This window comes from Medicago truncatula, chromosome 1 (genome assembly GCF_003473485.1).
Source record: "Medicago truncatula cultivar Jemalong A17 chromosome 1, MtrunA17r5.0-ANR, whole genome shotgun sequence".
In the NCBI taxonomy this organism is placed as follows: domain Eukaryota; kingdom Viridiplantae; phylum Streptophyta; class Magnoliopsida; order Fabales; family Fabaceae; genus Medicago; species Medicago truncatula.
The window spans coordinates 2,095,663-2,115,624 of NC_053042.1; the positions used below are offsets into that span (position 1 = coordinate 2,095,663).

A 19,962-nucleotide genomic window follows, 5' to 3' on the forward strand; every position below is an offset into this window, starting at 1 on the left:
AAAGCCAAGGTCAATTTAAAGCATCAACTTTTTGCTCTCTCTTTGGTTGTTGAAAAAAACCTACTACTTCTGAGATGTATCTTTCAACTTTCAAGTCCCAAACCTCAAAAAATTTAAATTTTGAAAACATGTTTCAATTTTGGAGCTTGAACAAGTGGTCCATAACTTTTTGAGAGTAATGGAGTAAATGTCTAAATGATATTATTTTACTTGCAGCTTATGTCTCTGACTATTGCACCTACTTTTTACTATTCAATGTGTGCTATATTTATTAAACTAGTTTACTATATTCTTAAAGTTGATTCAATTTTAAGAATTATTGAGAGGTCCTTGGAGAATTCACTTCCCTCCACCGTTGGTTGGAAACAGAATTTTCAAATTATGGTGGATTTTTTAGCATATATCAACCATGAAATTAATAAATTACATGTTTCTTGTTTTGACAGAATTAATAAGTACATGAAATGATGTGAACATCAGATATTGTTACTCCCTTCAAGCAAGCATATGATTGGAAGATGTTTTGTGAATTCCAACTTAGGAAGTATATGGATTTAGTGACCAAGTGAGCAAGTTTTTTTTTTTATTTGAAATCACAAATATTACTAGTTATTAGTTGTAAGTTGATCACATGAGGGATTAGGCAGCAACATAAGTAAACTAGAAGCAATATGTTCACACACAAATGGATTAGCATGAGTTGGTTGGTTGGAGTGTTTTCTGTTTCTATTTCCCAATAGATCCACATGCATCAAATCAGTGTCTGATTATGTTGTTTACATATTTAAACTAGGGTTCCAGCCATTTAGTTTTAATATTTTTTGATACAAAGTCAAATATTTCATATTTGATTATTATTATTATTATTATTATTATTATTATTATATTTAATTGTATTGTCAATTTAATAAGAATCGATGATATAACCCACTTGAGTTGATTTTATGGTATTGGCTTGAGACCATGAGTGTGTTCATTTCAAGGCCTTGTTTTTTATTTCTCCCGATTTCAATTTTAATGGATTAGTTCATACATAGTTTTGCTCTAACTTTAAATGAGTCTCCCAAGTGGACGGTGCAATTTGACCTCTCAAATTAGTCTATTCTTAAGTCAGATACCGAGTTTGAAAAAAAGAATCTACAAGATCACACAATAGAGCAAATTAATTAGAGCATTTCTCTTAACTAAATTACCAAGATTGATTGAGAATGGAGCGTAGAAGCCTAATAGAAATCATTGGGAAAAAAGCCCAATGAAATTGGGGTTTAGCAAGGGTGAGGCGAGGGATGTCACCATCCACACTAAAAATTGTCACCATCCTATAGCTGGCTCGAACTGGTCACGTGTCCGGTTTCCGGTTCAATCGATCGAACCGGCCAATCCAAGTCGGTTTTCAAAACTATGCAACTAAGGTCGACACCTTTTTTTTTTTGTTGGAAAAAAACCAAAACGGAATAGTGTAAAATTAGTCTGTTCTTAAAATATAAATAGGAGAGGATTTTGGAATATGAAAAAAAGAGGAGTTATTTTTCTTTCTATTGAAATTTTGAAAATGAATGTTTTTTTTAAGGAAAAGTGAATGTTAACTATCCTTCATAAAAAAGTGAATAGATGCAAAACAAATAAAATGTAGTTAATCATGCTATAGAACAAACTATTATCGTGAAAATTAGGCAAATACAACCAAATAGCATTAAGAATCTCATCCTCAATCAAAGCTGAAGATTTGAAACATGAGAAAATATGAGAGGAAAAAAGATGAGAATTCATTTCCGTAATCGTCAATTTGTAACAATCCTTCTCCTTTGTGGTCGTCAATTAGTATGCTAGGAAGACTTTGATATTTCTTTTTAGTAAATTGGGAAAAAAATAATATTAATATGCATTAGCTATTCTCAAGCACAAGTCTTGCTAAAGAATAAAGATTAACATAAGTAATTCAAGATGCAAAACAAAACATCAGCAATATAGATGATGATAATACCAAACATAATTAGATGGTATCTGATTATTCTTTCAAAAAAAAAAAAGATGGTATCTATTAAGAAACACAATAATTGTTGTATATCTTCAAAAGAATCAAAACAAGTAAAGTAAAAGTTACAAATGCCTTTGATATGTAACATTTTTTGTTTTCCATCTAAAAATTTGATTTCATTAATTAATTCAATGTGCTTTGGACATGCTGCATTTTTGCTCTTGAATTGGATAGAACACATATTATTAGACTATCATAAAAAGATTTGTACCACAAAGAATAGAAACAAAGTGACAATCATTACAACAAACATATAAGGGAAATTATATAGTATATGAAGATATATATTAGCAAGTTTACATTAAATCAAAGCAAGATTTTTCATAAATTAGTGATGCAAACTGTATAAAATCCAGGATGTGCTAACTTGGCTTGATATGTTACTTCTTCCATTGAGGAATCCTTTGAACAACAACCTAAAAGCCATCATAGAAAATATAATATATGAATCCATTAGAACTATTGTACTTATGAAAAACAGTCTTGATAATTTTAGAATAAATCATTAGTTTTTTCTTTTGAAGATAACCATACAGGTTTAAAAAGATTCCCTAGTCACTATTTCTTTTGCATTAGGTAAAAAAGACAAGCATGTTCATATTTACTTTCTTCATGCTTTAATTATCATATCATCCAAGGGTCAAGTAAATAGACATAATACATATAAGAATAGATATGTTACTGTTACTTACAGTAAATTGTAATCAATTTGACAGCATATAGTATATATTGAAACTTGATGATATATGGCACAAATGATTATGAAACCATATATATATTGAAAGTTGTTTAGAACTCAAGTCTGCCGCACCGGAACAAACTTAGTAAAAGGTGTACCGGAACAGTAGCCCCCTTTAGGCTAAAGGCCTATCAACCATCGCATGTGGCTTATGTCCTTATTGTAGTTTCAATGTTTTGACCTCAAATCTTAGACACCGCTTTTCTAAGGTATTGTCCGCATTGAGTATTGTGTAAGCCCTCACAATTGGTTCTTAGGTGTATATAAACTATCCTCAATTCTCAAGTAATGTGAGAAATTTTTGGTGTACTGTGACTAAAGCAAATCATATGCTCTGCACTTATATGTAACTATCACTCATGGCACCACATTTTTCACACTAAACATGAGATATAGCATAATTTTGTATTTCAAAATTGATCTAGTATTGTAGAAAGAACAATTATTTTGAAAGATACCTTGCCAGAGTTTTCTTTGTTCCCTACAATAGTTTGACAAGCCAACCTCCAAGATTCAGGTTTCTGTTTACAAATGCAAAAGCTCAAAAGATTAGTTAATTTCAAAATCTTGGATCATACCACCCTCACAATATGAAAGGAACATTTTGATAAGCAAATGTTAATTTTAACTGATTTGCGCTAAATGTTAAATGAGTTAAAGAACGGCGAAGCAAAGCATGATGAAAGAATAAAAATACTAATATAACAACTAATATATTAACATTTGTCAATAAGAAAACTTGTATGAGATAGGTTTAAAAATGAGTTCAACTCGAACATTCTTTCAAACGACTTTTAAAGAAATTATAATACTTCTCATTGGCTTAGGAAACTTGAAAACAATGTGTTAAAATTGATTCCAATAATGTGTTAAGCATTTTACTATATTAGGAATCATCGTTTCTCAAATACAGATAAAATTAAGTACAAGGGCAGAGAACATGCCTTCTTAAGATATTTTAGTTCAGTATTTGTCCTTTCATTTAAAAGATCCTTTCCTTCAATGATCTGCAACAGAACAATTTATATGTGTAGCAGCAATTAGAGATGTAATAAGTACTAATTTGTAGTAAAGCGAAAAACTATCTAAAATAATTCATGTCTTGGATATGTTATGCTAACTGACCAAGAGAACATATTCATACTGATTATTATTAAACCCTAATAATAAAAATAAAAATGGATCATGTTAGTATGATATGAGAAGAAGAAAATTCACACCTCCACTATGCAAGTTCCACAGCTACCCCCTCCACCGCAGTTCATCAATTTCCCCTGTTGTTACAGTTAAAATTAGATTGCAAAAACTATAATAAATAAACGATTTATTCTTCTTTTTAGTTGTTCTTGTTTCTTTTAAATCTTCTAAAAAATTGATCCTTTTGGTTCCTGATATTGGCATAATCTGAAATGCTTAAATTTTAACCAAATTATTGGTAAGAAGTATCAATTGACTCTGCCGATGATTATTATTAATCTAGAAACCCAACCACATCTATAATATCAGACATCAATTAAGATATATGAGTTCAGTTTCACTCGGACCAATGTAGCGTTCATATTTAAAATATATATATTAAGATATATTTTTTTTAAAAATAAATCAATGAATTTTATATATACATAGAATATACAAAAAGAAGGATAAAATAAAAAGAGAAAAAAAGTAGATGTTGATTGGAATTAAGTATGTGGTATGATACATACATACGTGGCATAAAGGTCAATCTTGTTATCCGACATGATACTCCTCATCAACTTCTCTCCGCTTATTGCTTTCACTTTATCCACCGGAAACGATCCATCACCCTCTGGTTTTGGCTGCAATCAAATTTCATCACATTTTCATTTCAACTTCAATTGTAAAAATTGTAATAAATGAAAATGATTGAAATGATACCCCAACGAACTCCAGCTCTATTTCCGGAGGAGGAGAAGGAGATTCAGGCGAATTTGCCACCAAACAAACTGAGTTCGGTCGCCGCCGGGGAAAATAAATTGTTGGATTCCGGTTACCGGCGGTGAGTGGAAACGGTGTGAATATATTATTCATACAAGCCATTTCCTTTTCTCCTTCGCGCTCTCTTACAACTCCAAGTGAAGCCAACCTGTTACCTGCCCAATATTGTATATTTCTATTCAAAAACAATAAAAACAAAGTAGTATAGAAATTGATATCAAAATAAGTAAGTAAATCGTGTGAGACTTTTGTAAAAAAAAAAAAAAAAAGTTAAGTAAGTTTTTCATTTTAATCCCTAAAAAGTAAAATGAGATGTTTTCATCCTCTTACAAAATTTTGTTTTATTTTTGGTTTTTAATGAATATAATTTTGACATGTTTTTAACATTTTTTGAACATAATATAAATATATAAATGTTAAACATAATACACAAACATAAAATGAATACAATTTAATCATAAAAGAGTTACAATCTTAATATTCACATGAACATAAAGTGACCAAACAAAATAAAAAAATCTGTGACAATGAAAACATTCGGTTTAATTTTTTAAGGATTAAAATCAAAATTCGTTATATTTATAGGACTAATATGACAATTTAAATGAATCATTTTATAATAAAAATTCTTTTGACTAACATAATAATTAACAGGGGTTAAATATGTTTTTAGTCCCTATGAAATTGGGACCTTTTAAGTTTAGTCCTTATTTAATTTTAATAGTACTTTTAGTCCCTAAAAAATATTCTGCACTCAGCATTAGTCCCTCTTGAATTCAAATTTGTTTAATTTATGCTTAAACTCTTGAGTTTTTGAACAATTTTTTGCATACGTGTTAAGCACATTTTGCAAAATTTGATTTCTACGTCCTGATTTTGTTAATTTTATCTTGGGTTAATAGAACTTTACCCCCTGTAATATAAGTTATTTCTGGTTTCCCCCTGTAATATATATTTTTTATTTACCCCCTGTAAAATATTTTTGTTTTGATTTACCCCCCTAATAGGCCAAACACAAATCAATTATATTTTTTTTTAAAGAAATTTTCATTTTTGTTTGGCCTATTAGGGGGTAAATCAAAACAAAAATATTTTACACGGGGTAAATAAAAAAAAATATTTTACAGGAGGGAAAATCAGAAATGACCTATATTACAGGGGGTAAAGACCTATTAATCCTTTTATCTTTAACTTTTTCGTTTTAAAATATTCATATTTAATTTGTTTCATGTTAACAAATTCTAAATTTTAGTAAATGAACCTTTTATAATGTTCTAAACTTATCTAAAAAAATCGTTCAAAAATTTAAAAGTTTAAGGATAATTAAACAAATTTTGTTTTAACAGGATCTAAAATTAGAAATAATTTTTGTTTTTGTAGGGACTAAAAATCCTATTAAAATTAAGTAAAGATTAAACTTAGAAGTTCTCTATTTTATAAGGACTAAAATCATATTCAACTCTAACTAATACACTTTTATTCATATGTACTACCTCCATTCCTTTTTAATTGTCACATTTTGACATTTTACACAAACCAAAATAATCAATAATTGTTACTACATTTGATGCAATAAGTTATACTTTCACTATAATGACCTTATTCATTTAATATCTTATTTCATATATTTTTCTCTCCGCAATAAATAACTAAGGATAATATTGATAAAACATATTTTTTTTTTTTTTTTTTTAATAAACAAAAAATCTTGAGTGAGTTCTTTTTGAAAGTATTCCTCCTCCGCTGCAACTGTGTTCCGTTCCTTCAGTTCAGTCTAACTCACATTTCTTGTCCAGTTTCAGTTCAGTCACTGCAACAAATGCATCCACACATTCCCCATCGTATCCTTCGTTCAATTCTCTCATCAACTCTCAAACCAATCCATCTACGCCCATTCTCCTCATGGTTATCCCAACCCGGAAACCCACTCATCAACTGGCCCTCCCTCCCATCCAAACCAACTCCAATCCCAACCCTAAACCCAAACCCAAATTCAAAACCCGAATCCTCCCAACCCACTTTCTCCCCTAACGATTTCACTCTCATTTCAACTCTCTTCACCAACCCATCCATCTCACCCGGTTCATCTCTCCTCACCAACCTAACCCAAACCGGAATCAAACCTACTCCCCCTCTCCTCCACGCTGTCTTCGACCATTTCGCTTCGTCGCCGAAGCTACTTCATTCGCTTTATCTCTGGGCTCTAAATCAACCCGGGTTTAAACCTGATTCGAGTTTGTTTGATTCCGTAATCAATGCTCTTGCGAAAATGAAGGAGTTTGACGATGCTTGGAGTCTTGTTCTTGATCGTATTCGTAGAGATGATGATGATGATGAGAAATTGGTTTCTGTTGGGACTTTTGCTATCATCATTCGACGATATGCCAGAGCAGGTAGATGAAATGTTTTTCACTTTACCAATTTTTGTTGCTTGAATTGAAGTTTCTGTTTTGATTAGGGTTTAGAGTTTACTTAATTCATTATATGAAAGGTTTTATTAATTGATTATAGGCCTTGATAAGTGCTTATGAATAGGTCATATGGTTGTTTGGTTAAAAACAGTGGATAGTTTATAAGCTAGTATTTAGCTCATAGCGGATAAGCTAATTAGTTGAATTTGTATTGTTTGGTAAAATTATTGGTTGAGCTAACATATAAATATGAAATATATTTAATTAATATTTAACTTTTTTCAATTAAGATTAGAGGGGTAAAATTGGGAAAAATGATAAGCTTTAAGCTACTTGAATTAGCTTATCAAAACATGTCATAAGCTCATGACAAAATGACAATGATAAAGCGGGTCTTGCCAAAACATAGAACCCCTTGAATTGTTTCAGTCATACAAGCTTATAAACTATAAGCTCAAAAATGCGTCTTGCCAAAACAGACTCATAATTTGTTTTTGTGAACTAAAGAACCCCTTGAATTGGTTACTGTATTAAATTCATTGACCATTTGCATTCTTTTTCAAGTTTATCCTTTAGAAGAGAGAATTAGTTTTTGACAAAAGAAGAGAGAATTAATTAATGTTTGCTTAAGTTTGTTTATTACATATTGCAGAAAAAGATGTAACATAATCCGTAGCATGTTCGTATTAAAATAGTAATTAATACACTTTGAAATTTGAAAGAGGTCTTATAAAAAAGAGACAGAAAAAACTGAAGAGTGTCCTATATTTAGGGACAAGAGTAGTATCCTGCAGACTTTATGGAAATGAGTTGAGAAACACTTGTGGACATATCAAAAGCTATTTTTATAAGTTCTCCCAAACAGTCTCATAAGTGTATAATTGTGTATGATAGTAGATAAACTCAATCAAGCCAATCCAAACAGATCCATACTGAAAGTGAGTATGTAGATAGTGATTTTAGCTTGAAAATATTTAAAGTTTATTTTGGTGCCAATAATGTTTTTTGGAATTTTGTTGATGAAAATCAATTATTAACGTTGGTGTTTAAATTTTGTTGGATTAGTTATTTAACAGTCAATTATGAGAATAATTTTGTTTTTCACTTCAAAAACAACAAAACAAGTCATTGTTTTACCAAGTGATGATACAGTTTTGCCAACTATTCTCTTGCTTTATGTTATGAGGAATCAACTTTTTTATTTGCTTACAACTTTTGTAGGTATGCACAAGGCTGCTATTAGGACGTTTGAGTTTGCAAAAGATAAGAAGTCCATTGTGGATTCCGTGTCAGAAATGAGTTTATTTGAGATATTAATTGATTCACTCTGCAAAGAAGGGTCTGCAAGGGAAGCTTCAGAGTACTTGCTTAGGAGAAAGGAGACAGACCTGGGTTGGGTTCCTTCAATTCGTGTTTATAACATAATGTTAAATGGATGGTTTCGAGCAAGGAAACTCAAACACGCTGAGAGACTTTGGGAAGAGATGAAGAACGAGAATGTGAGACCGAGTGTTGTGACATATGGTACCCTTGTGGAAGGATACTGTCGGATGCGCCGTGTTGAAAAGGCGCTTGAGATGGTTGGTGAAATGACCAAAGAGGGAATTAAACCAAATGCAATTGTATATAACCCCATCATTGATGCATTGGCAGAAGCTGGGAGATTTAAAGAGGCTTTGGGTATGATGGAGCGTTTTCATGTTTTGCAAATAGGTCCTACTCTTTCAACTTACAATTCTCTCGTGAAGGGTTTTTGTAAGGCAGGAGATATTGAAGGTGCTAGTAAAATTCTTAAAAAGATGATAAGTCGAGGTTTCCTTCCAATCCCCACTACCTATAATTACTTTTTTAGGTACTTTTCAAGATGCGGAAAAGTTGATGAAGGGATGAACCTGTATACCAAGATGATTGAATCTGGACATAACCCGGATCGTCTAACTTACCATCTTGTGTTAAAGATGTTATGTGAAGAGGAGAAGTTAGAGTTGGCAGTTCAAGTCAGCATGGAAATGAGGCATAAAGGATATGACATGGACTTGGCTACGAGTACCATGTTAACTCATTTGCTGTGCAAAATGCACAAGTTGGAAGAGGCTTTTGCAGAATTTGAGGACATGATAAGAAGAGGTATTATTCCTCAATATCTTACATTTCAAAAATTGAATGTTGAGTTAAAGAAACAAGGTATGAATGAAATGGCTCGAAAGCTTTGCCACTTGATGTCGTCTGTTCCCTATTCTGACAAATTGCCAAATACATATGGTGAAGTCAGAGATGATGCACATGCACGTAGGAAATCTATAATTCAGAAAGCCAAAGCAGTTTCTGAATTGCTGAAGGACCCCAAAGAACTTGATAAGTTTAGAAGTTCATCAGAAGATGCTGTCTCAAGTTTGAATAAGTTTGAATAAGATGAACTTGCCAAATACATAAGATGAACATCTGCGATTTCAGTACGATCAGGGAGGCAGTTGTGACCAGTTTGAAACACATGGGAATCAGAGGGTTTTGTACAAAAATGTCTGCTGTTCTTTCCTATGCTCTTGGTAGGCATCACAGCAGTAGTCACCGATCTACTGTTGTGTAACAGACACTAGCATATGCAAATTAAACAGAGTTCTTTATGCCGAAAATAGTTCCTTGGCTAAAATTGGATATTTGTCAATGGAGATGGCAGCAACTGAAGTTAAATTCATCAGTTAAAGTGGCCTTATAGAGGTTGTGGCGTGATTAACCTTTGTTTTTAGTTGGAGCCATGCATAATCTGGAAGATGTGACTGAAGATCAATACCTCTATTGGGAATTTTGCTTTTTGCTGATAATTTCCTAACCTGGCTTTATGTCTCAGGTCAACTTTCTTGTGTACTTTATTTTTGCCGTTGGAGGAGCTCAGTAAACACTTCTACTGCCATGTGTTTCCATCACAAAAGGGTGATTAGATCCCAGTAGTATCCAGATGGACCAGACTGAAGGGGTTGTTTAGGTGAAATTTGTTATATCTTGTCTTTCATTACTTAGATGATACTGATACATTTGCCGGGTGTCCAAGGATAACCACGTAGCATGATTGTCCTTGCGAATGAAGCCTAGTTTATGGAATTTTGATACTTGTTCTTCCACGAAAGTTTGCTTCTATAGAGCGATCATTGTGTTCTTTAGTGGCATGAGTTTGAATTTAGAGTCATTCATCAATCTATGAGAGCAAAAGTTGGGGTCCAAACCTGGCATTCATTAATATACGGCAACAAGTATTTATTTCTTTAAGAACATTAATTTATCTGTCCATACTCTTCCCTTTTGAGTTCCAAACCAAACGTTTGTAATGTTTTCCATTTTTGTTGTAGAGGAGTTGCAACTTGGAAGTCACCATTCTATCAATATCTGGATGCTTCTTATGTTACTAGAATATGTTGTTCCCGTTATATTCTATAGATCACTTTGGCCCTTGTTTGAACAAACCTTTTGGGAATTATCTTATGGCTAGTAAAACAAAATGTTGGCTGAGGTTCTTCGGTTGACATGACAGAGACACTTGTATGTAAACATGACCAATTATGATTGTAGAAATCAGGGGATTATCATCTAAGATTTTGATCAAGGTATGACTAGGACTGCTTACTTCCCGATTAGAATAAATATTATTATAAACTAGTGTTCGGTCGAAACTAGTGTTTCACACATACATATGAACCATAACAGTTACCAATAATAGTAGTCACTATTTAATCATAATACCTTAACAAGACATAAGACCAAAATGATACTAATAAATAAAGTTAGAGGACCCACATAACACAAACTCTAACATTTATTTGAATAAAACTAACAGAAATGATTAAATGTAGTAACAGTGAGAAACTTAGAGAACCGAAATAAATCAATTTTTAGTTAGAGGATCAATCCGATACCAATTAAATAGTTAGAGGATCAAAAATGTAATTTAGCCTAAGTAATATGACATGGAATAATCATATGAGCATGCATATAAACTAGCATATAGGACATGTTGATCTATCAAATGTGTGTGTGTGTTATTTGTTTGTATGTGTGAGAGTGTGTGTGCAAGCATGCACGAGTGTATGTTTGTGGACCTAAATAAAGCAAAAACAAAAATTAAAATGTTGCAATCTTTATGTTGTTAATCCCTTATTGATTAACATTTCATCAACACATCTTAAACTATTGTAGATATGATTGGGCAGTGTTTAGGGTATTTTGGAAAATAAAAAATAAAAAATTGGGACATCGATCTAAGGAGTATTTAAAATAAGAAGATAAACATATTTAGAACACTTATTTGAATTTACCGATATTTATGGTACGAGTGTCTGATATGTGTATATGTTGTATGAGTGTCAGGCACTGACACATGCCAAACATTGCAACATGCCTAATGTTTGTGCTTCATAACTCAAAGGCTCTCTAGGTTCATATTTCAATGGCAAACCTTCAGGAATAAATATCCTAAAATAATTTTCATAAGTAATATTATTCTGTGTAACGCGCTGTGCTAAGAAAATTCTCATCAAAGCACACTCAAATGTAGGACCATTTCCAATCATAATCCTATCAGGCTAAACAATTATTGATTTTACTTTGTTCAAAAGAATTAAGTAACGAACAAAACTATAATCATTGAAGATAGTCCCATTAAATAGGTATGCATCAACCGATTCTATGATTGGCACATAATGTGGTTCTCATTGCACCCCAAAATATTTCAACGAAATGTTTGTGATCCTCATGAGTTAAGTCATTTAGCAGATGGCATGGCTGAATATGGATAAGCACTTTTATCAGCTAGTTCAATAAAAGCTTCACATGCTTTTGCTACTTAGTTTTGAACGAGCTACCAGTATTGGTCTCTCACTGCTTAAAAAATCATTTAGAACACTTATTTGAATTTACCGGTATCTGGTTTTCCCATTTGATTACTCAATCTATAAATTCCAAATAAATACTAAATTAGAGTTGTTTGTTACAGATTATAAACTCGGATGTGAGCCTTTTTTTTTTTTTTTTTTTGAGAAAAAAAAAAAATTTGACACACGACACTCAAACATCAAAATTTAAAAAACGATTTTTCTTTTGTAATAAAAATCAATTTATGGTATGTAAGACATTGACACACGACACTCAAACATCAAAGTTTCTAATATAAAATAAAATTGGACATCGACAATGATATATATATGTGTGAGAGTGTGTGAGAATCTAAATTAAGAAATTTATTTTATTTACGTTTATTTTATGTGGTGGTCGAGCCGGCTTATTTGTTTGGGTATCATTTAATTTGTATCTGTATTCAGGTGCTGATTTTGTATATTCTTTGTGGTCTCTTTAGTACACCTTGTAATCAAGAGATTGCATGTTAGTGTTAATATATATCATTTTTGCTTGTTAAAAAAAAATTATTTAAAAAAATGAAAACAAGATACTATAATAATTGGCCTTTAGTTATCTATATCTACTATTGAAAAACCTAAAAAATATTGGAATCAAATGTATTTCTTTAATCACTTATTGATGAACGTTTTTTCAACATATATTTAACTATTGTAGATGTGTCCAATGAGTGATAAAGGTATGTGAGAGCAACAAAAATGTTTTAGGGCGGCACTTGTATGAGTTTTCTAACACATGTCATACGAGTATCATATGGATTTCAGATAGCGATCCAACAAATTTCGAAGATAATAGAAAAATATTTTTATGAGACAGTTGTCTGAATTTTCAACATGTGTCGTACACATGTCATTTGAGTGTCAGACATTGATGTGTGTCAGACATAGCAACACGCCTAATAACTGTGCTTGGTAGTCTGAAAGGCTCAAAAGATCCAATTTTCATAGACAAACATCCTCAAAAAATTCTCATATGCAGTATTATTTCGCTTAACGGGCTTCCTTCTTAGGACCATTGTAAATCACAATCCAACGGCACGCACGACATTTTACACTTGCGCACGCTAGACTTCGCCTTGAAACAAAGGCAAACAAATAGAAAGAGAAAAAGTTGACGAAGGAATGAATATGCATGCATGCATGCATATGTTTAAAAAGCTTTCCTTGTTTTGCGTAGCATCGAAATAAAAAAGAATGAAACATGTTGGGTAGATTTATTTTTGTTCAAATTGGATAGAAACATGTTGGATGGGATCTGCTTGCGATTCCTTTCTTCTCACTTTCTTTCTTTTCACTTTCTTTCATCTATTATTTTTCCTTTCAGAAACCATACAAGAAGATACTATTTGACTAGTTTCAGCCCTTTTAGAATTAGGTTTTTATTAGGGAGTTTTTATAAAGAGATATAGTAGCATAAACACAAACAATATTTAATAGTCAACATTTATTATAGAAACTTGTTAAACAAGTTTTAGTAATACATTTTTTATTTATTGAATTGATTTATAACTAGATCATCCCAAATTTAACCCATTGCCTTCTTAATTGCAGCTGCCAATGCATCATAGGCTACTTCCCAAGCAGTGCTCAATTCTTCGCTCCATTTATCTCCTGATACTTCCTTTATTGTTTTCAGCAAAGCTTCTTTAACCACCTGCAAGACACCAAATACATTAACTTTGGATTAACGATTTAACACTTAGAAACTATGTATGTTACAATATCGACTAATCAAATCATGTTTTATATATTACTATTGTTTTATCTTCCAAATTTAATTGTACATAATTTTCTTTAGTTATGACTTATGATTCCACTATTATTTTTTTTTTTATCATAATATAAAAATGTGGTATGAAATGGAAGTTTCTTATTTATTGTTATTTTATTGAATTATGGAATAAATAACCACGCAGTAAAAAAAAACTTAAGAACACATCCTTTAAAATATTTACCACAAAATGTGGATCAACCACTCCTTTCTGAATGTGGATTGCACCCAATGTAGCATCTCCCAAAACTACTCCCCCTGTTGCTCGGAGTTGAACAGCTGAATCGCGCACCTATAATTCAAAAAGTAGAAATATCTTATGATTGATAATGTCCATGTTAATAAAAAATATAATCATTTATTATTGCTATTATTATAATGTGATTATATTTTATTAAGAAGAAAATTATCAATCCATTTTCTGATTATAACAATCGAGATTTGTGGAAGATCAAATTTACACTATTGGTCATATGTAGGATCGTGAACTTAAAAATGAGAAGGTAATACATAATTTTATTATAACAATCGAGATTTGTGGAAGATCTAATTTGCACTATTGAAACATGTGATTTTTTTATTTTTTTTTATAATTTGGATAGTTATGACACTAAATGGAATGAAGGTATTGCATATATAATGATAGATTTGTCCTAACAGAAAAAATATAAGTATAAACTATTACAATAAAAAACAAATAAGAAGTATATTCATAGTTATTAATTTATGTTAATTACACTCACCATTCCAAAAACTTTTTCAGCATGACTTTGGAGTTTAGGACTATCTTGTACTCCAGCTGTGTCCTTAAGAAAAGAGAACATGCCCTTTGCTGCAGGGGCTTTCTCCAATATACTATTTCAATCAAAATAACCAAATTATTCTTTAACTTACACAATCTCTTTCAAACTGACAATTAACGGAAAGTGAAAACACAAACACAAAAAAATATATCAAACTTACATAGTGTAGAACAAAACACTATTACCAGGGTTTTGTTTAAATAATTCCCATGAGCTATTCACTAAAGCCTCTTGTTTCTCTGTAAAACCCATATCTCTTTTCTTCTTCTTTTTGTTTTTATTTTTGCTATTTGTATTTGCTATGTATTAATTGTACATTCAATACTTGTTTATATAGAAAACTTGGAGGTGAAAAGAGATGCAATTGATTTTTTATGATTTTTTTTTTAAAGAATCTATTGGCTTGTGGAAATGGCTGTTGACATTATTAAAGAGACAATAATCATTTAAAAAACTTAATCTAACAAGTTTTCATTGAAGTTAATAAATATTTTAAATAAAAAACTAATCATTAATGAAAGTATTGTTTAACTTGATTTAATCAATGTAATTATTAATTAATCTAATAAAAATAATTATTCTCCTCGTCTCATGGTGAATATTTCACTTGAGTTGTGCCCAATTTTTAATAATGTGAGTTATTTTGATTTTAATAACAAAATGAGTTTCATTTACTAAAATAATTTTATTAATTATATTTTTGTGGAGTTATATAGTTTTATTTTTGTGAACTAAGAGCGTGGAGAGCATAAGTGGAAAATTTGAAGATCCCAAATTAGGTAAACACCTCCAAAGAACCCTCATCCTCTCTCTCTCACTTATAAGATATATTATTAAAAAAAAGAAGAAAATGTATACAAAATGAGGCCAAACCAAAACCCTAAAAAAAACCAAAATAAAGCAAAAATAAAAGTAACGAAAAAGAAGGTTGAATGGTACAACTCAACCGCCCTTGTGTTCCCCCTTGGAGCAAGTGTTATAGGCCTCCTTCGGAGCAATGATTGATTTTCTTCTCACGATTGTTGGATAGATAAGGGGTGAATGATGTTAACGGTCCAAAGCCAAATCTTGCTCAATTAAATCATTATCTCTTTGAAGAATAGTAGAACAAGGAGGGCGCCTGAGACCTTGTCTGCGCTAATAACATCAATGTCTCTTTGTATAGGCGCCACACAATGCAGAGGAATTGATGTATTACCAACCAAAATGTGAGTATCAGAAGGAGTCTCCTCAAAGTCTGAAACTTGAATATTCGCTTGTGCATTCATGACATTCTCCACACAATTATCATTGGAAGGAGATTCATGTACGGGATCCAAAATAAATGGAGCATCAACTTGATGGTTTGATTCGACGACATAATTACGAATTCTTTTATCTGTCACATTGTGCAAAACCATACAGAAAGAAGTGTCAACCTTATCTGTAATTGCAAATGTGTCTTTAACACTTTCAACCACCACACCCATTTGGGTTGGCCTGGTTGTATTGACTTGGGATCTGGCATGTGCTCCTCCTCGAAGTCTCATATTCAAATCCCTCTGGTGTCAATTTGGATGAGCTAATTTAGCTTCTTAAAAAAAAACATTTTCAACCACCATAAGTTGCTTTGTAGGGTGCTCAGTCACTGATTCAGACGATGTTAACTTAGTTGTTTGTTGTTTGGAAGTGCCCTCACTAATGAGTAAATAAACGAGTATTAATAGAAAAATAATTAATACACATAATTGATATTTCAAAGTGAAAATTAATTTGAAACAGAAAAACAATACAAATGAGACACTTATAATGAGTGAGATGAACACATCCTTCAAAAAAAATATAACAAGATTTAGAGAAAACTTTGACAGTTAACAGAGAATCAAATTCAATTATTCCCTTGTTTGATGAGTTTGTATCGAAGTATGCAAAGTCGCTTGTAGAAGAATTGCAGCGCAGCTTTTTCCCCTTCCTCACAAGCGCCGCCACCAGCCCCTTCAATCCAAATTGCAGCGATGTAGCTACTCCTGGTGGTGGTGCAATGATGTCATCACTCCGCACCACCGTTCCACTACATCGAAGTAACTATTAACATCCTTTCTTCCGGTAGTCGCCATCTTTTTCTTCACGTCGTGGCATGTGTTTTCTCTCTTTTGGGTTGTACAATCAAACACGAGTAACCCTCCACCGTTGTTGCTTTTGGGTTGCTGTTATCGAGATCGGATTCCAGGTTTGTCCGATTTTCAGATCTAATTTGTGATTTTTGGCTTTTGCCTCTCTTTTGCTTTAATTATGTTTTTAAGGCATTAATGGTCTAGGATCAAGGTGTCGTGCTCTGTTTGTACGTATTTTGAAGGTGTTGAGTTTGGAGGTATTTGAGTCCTATTGTGTTTTCCATTTTTTGGGAGGTTATTGTGATGGGGTGGTATTGGGAGTTTATTTTGTTGTCTTTGGATGCAGTTGGTAGTTTATTTTTGAGGGAATTTATTCTCTTTAATGGAGGTTGTTAACAATTTAGGGATATAAAGAACAAATAGACGGCTAGGTTTCCAGTATGATAACAAAATAGCATAACATTACAAAAAGTTATAAGAGAATATATATATATATATAGAGGGCATATCAAGTGAGAAGACTTTTAAAATGAGAGGGTGAGATGGTTTAATTATAACCCTTGGATGAATATTAATGGTCCAGATTGAACTTATTCTTACCATAGGTCATCATTCCTCTTCCGTTTTTTTTGCTTTTCAATCTTGTTCTCCTCTCTGTAAACAATGAATCAACCCCACCTATTTCTCTTCTCTTTCCTTCGTTTTTTTTTTTTGAAAAAAACTAATCCTCTTTTCTCTTTTTTTGACATGATCCTCTTTTCTAAATCTTCAAGAGTCCCATTTATTGTAATTTTGCTGCATGTGTTTCATTTGTTGATGAACAATTGAAAAAAAGTTGGATTTCATAGATACAGTAAATTTCATAGTAAAGATGAACAGAATAATAGAATCTATAATCCCAAATTTGATTTCATAGTTTGATTTTAAAAGTTGTATCCATGAAAAATATATATATAATCAAAAGTCATGAATTTTAAACAAAAAATTACATAGTTGATGCAACGAAATTGTCTTGTGCTGGAAGTGGAGAAGTCAATTTTGAAAAGAAAGGAAGGATTCAAAAGATGAGGAATTGGAAAAGCCTGTGAAAAGAGACAAAACGCGTAGGAGGAAGGAAGTGCTAAAATTCTGATGTAGTTGTGAAAACTAGAGATCATGGTAAAGATTGATCTAAAGGTTATGATTTAATCCTCTCACCCTCTCATTTTAAAAGTCCTCTCACTTGATATGCCCTATATATATATATATATATATATATATATATATATATATATATATATATATATACTAAAACCTAATGGACTGCTAACTTACTAATATTAAGGCCCAATAGCTTAAGCCCAATATTTTATTATCTAACACCTGCCCTCAAACTCATGATGCATTAACAAGAAGCATTCTGAGTTTGTCAAACAAAATACGAAAAACATACTAAATAATATAAACTTGTAACACTACCCCTCAAGCTAAAGCTTACTAAGCGTTTAAGCTTGTTACAAATTAAACCATAAAAATAAACTAAATCAGTTGATAGCATAACAAATGGAGAGCAACAACCAAAGTGAGTTGTCGTCATTGAGAGTGTAACAAGAACCATCACCATTAACCATCCAAAGAGAGCAACCATCTAAACAGAACCAAGTTAAACCAAATCAAACATGTTCAAATCCAAACCAAATAGAAGTATCAGTGATAAGCAACCAAGACTGAAGAAACTAAGACAGAGAGAAATAACCGATAAAAAGAAACCAATATAAAGAGAGGCAATCAAACAAAAGGAACCTAATAGGGAGAAAGAAGCAATGAAACAGAAGATCCAATAGAGAGAGACAATCAAAGGGAATAACCAAATAGAAAGGACCAATCAAACAGAAGAAGCCGTTGAGGTAGAATATCAATCAAACAAAGAATAATCAAAAGGGGGAAGAAACCAATCATAAGAATCAATAGGGAGAGAAGAACCCAGTTAGAAGAATCAAAAGGGGGAGAAGCAACCAAACAGAATAATTAATAAGGGGCAAAGCAACCAATCAGAAGAATCAAAAGGGAGAGACAACCAAACAGAAGAAACCAAGACGGGAAGGAGAAACCAAATTGTGAGTACATAACTCACCAAACAACCAAAGTATGAGCACTCGACTCATCAAACAATCAAATTGTGAGCAATCACCCACCCACCAAACAATCAAACCAATGGTGAGCCCTATCTTGACTCACCCAACAACTAAACAAATTGAACTAAACGAAACAAATCAGACCGAATGAAATTAAACCGAGCAAAACTAAATCAAGACAAATTGAACAGCCAAATCTACCCGAACTAAATAAACCATGCGACGGCAAATCGACGAACCATTACGAACCACAATGAACCAAACTAAACAAAAAGAATAGACTCAACAAATAAACCAAGAAGGAAGAGTGACTTAAACAAAAAACTCAAACAAAAAGAATAACCACAAATATCCCAAAATTGATAGAAAGAGAAAACCATACTGAAAAATGAAAAAAGGAGGAGCACATATGGAATTGTTAAAGACACTGATACATCAACATCCATATGCAAATCCATTCCAATAACACACTAAGGCACGTGCAACAATTTAATTAGCAACCCACCACTCAATAATCCAAATCCAATTAACATTCATGTGCCACATACTTAATTTGTACCCTTTGCCCAATATATGAATTAAGCCTATATTGCCTCTTGATCAGAGGCATTGCTCATACCATGCTCCAAATCAAATTCATAGTCGGTTTCAAAAGAAAATGGAATCAACAAAATTAACTCACCAAAATTAACAAAAGAGAGGATCAGAACTTTGACAAGCAATTTGCACACATGAACAAAATCGGAAACACAAAACAATAACAACTACGTCGCCGTAACTCAAAATCCATACACCAAAAAACAAGCCAAAAAACAGAACACCAAAATTATGTTCCCAAACATTTGGGACCTCAATAGCGGAAGCGGCAACAAGTTCAAGGCGGATCGAACCATGCTATCGATACCATGTAAACAATTTAGGGTATCAATAAAGAACAAATAGGCGGATAGGTTTTCAATATGATAACAAAATAGCATAGCATTACAAAAAGTTATAAGAGAATATATATACTAAAACCTAATGGACTGCTAACTTACTAATATTAAGGACTAATAGCTTAAGCCCAATATTTTATTATCTAACAACTCAACCGCCCTTGTGTTCCCCCTTGGAGCAAGTGTTATAGGCCT

At 32.1% G+C, this 19,962-nt stretch overlaps 3 protein-coding genes across 5 annotated transcripts; 1 reads left to right on the plus strand and 2 right to left on the minus strand.

Moving 5' to 3' along the window:
• Positions 1–2,199: 2,199 nt before the first annotated feature.
• LOC11432837 (photosynthetic NDH subunit of subcomplex B 3, chloroplastic) lies at positions 2,200–4,914 on the minus strand. The gene is made up of 6 exons (XM_003588638.4): positions 4,677–4,914; positions 4,484–4,597; positions 3,998–4,051; positions 3,722–3,784; positions 3,236–3,298; positions 2,200–2,454 (listed from the first exon to the last, which is right to left on the minus strand). The coding sequence occupies exons 1-6, from the start codon at positions 4,836–4,838 to the stop codon at positions 2,419–2,421; spliced, it is 492 nt and encodes a 163-aa protein (XP_003588686.2). The 5' UTR covers positions 4,839–4,914; the 3' UTR covers positions 2,200–2,418.
• A 1,570-nt stretch (positions 4,915–6,484) lies between these two features.
• LOC11434210 (pentatricopeptide repeat-containing protein At5g11310, mitochondrial) lies at positions 6,485–10,798 on the plus strand. 3 transcript variants are annotated; one of them, XR_003008770.2, is made up of 3 exons: positions 6,485–7,129; positions 8,369–10,395; positions 10,492–10,798. XR_003008770.2 is itself a non-coding variant. In XM_024775388.2 (2 exons), exons 1-2 carry the CDS (start codon positions 6,556–6,558, stop codon positions 9,556–9,558), a joined length of 1,764 nt encoding a protein of 587 aa, XP_024631156.1. In that variant the 5' UTR covers positions 6,485–6,555; the 3' UTR covers positions 9,559–10,733. The 3 variants fall into 3 exon arrangements, 1 of the variants encoding a protein (XP_024631156.1); XR_003008771.2 differs by having other exon boundaries at positions 8,369–10,130; XM_024775388.2 differs by having other exon boundaries at positions 8,369–10,733.
• Positions 10,799–13,418: 2,620 nt separating this feature from the next.
• On the minus strand, positions 13,419–14,930 carry LB1 (leghemoglobin 2-like). The gene is made up of 4 exons (NM_001424914.1): positions 14,786–14,930; positions 14,566–14,677; positions 14,007–14,114; positions 13,419–13,705 (listed from the first exon to the last, which is right to left on the minus strand). The coding sequence occupies exons 1-4, from the start codon at positions 14,875–14,877 to the stop codon at positions 13,577–13,579; spliced, it is 441 nt and encodes a 146-aa protein (NP_001411843.1). The 5' UTR covers positions 14,878–14,930; the 3' UTR covers positions 13,419–13,576.
• Positions 14,931–19,962: the final 5,032 nt, after the last annotated feature.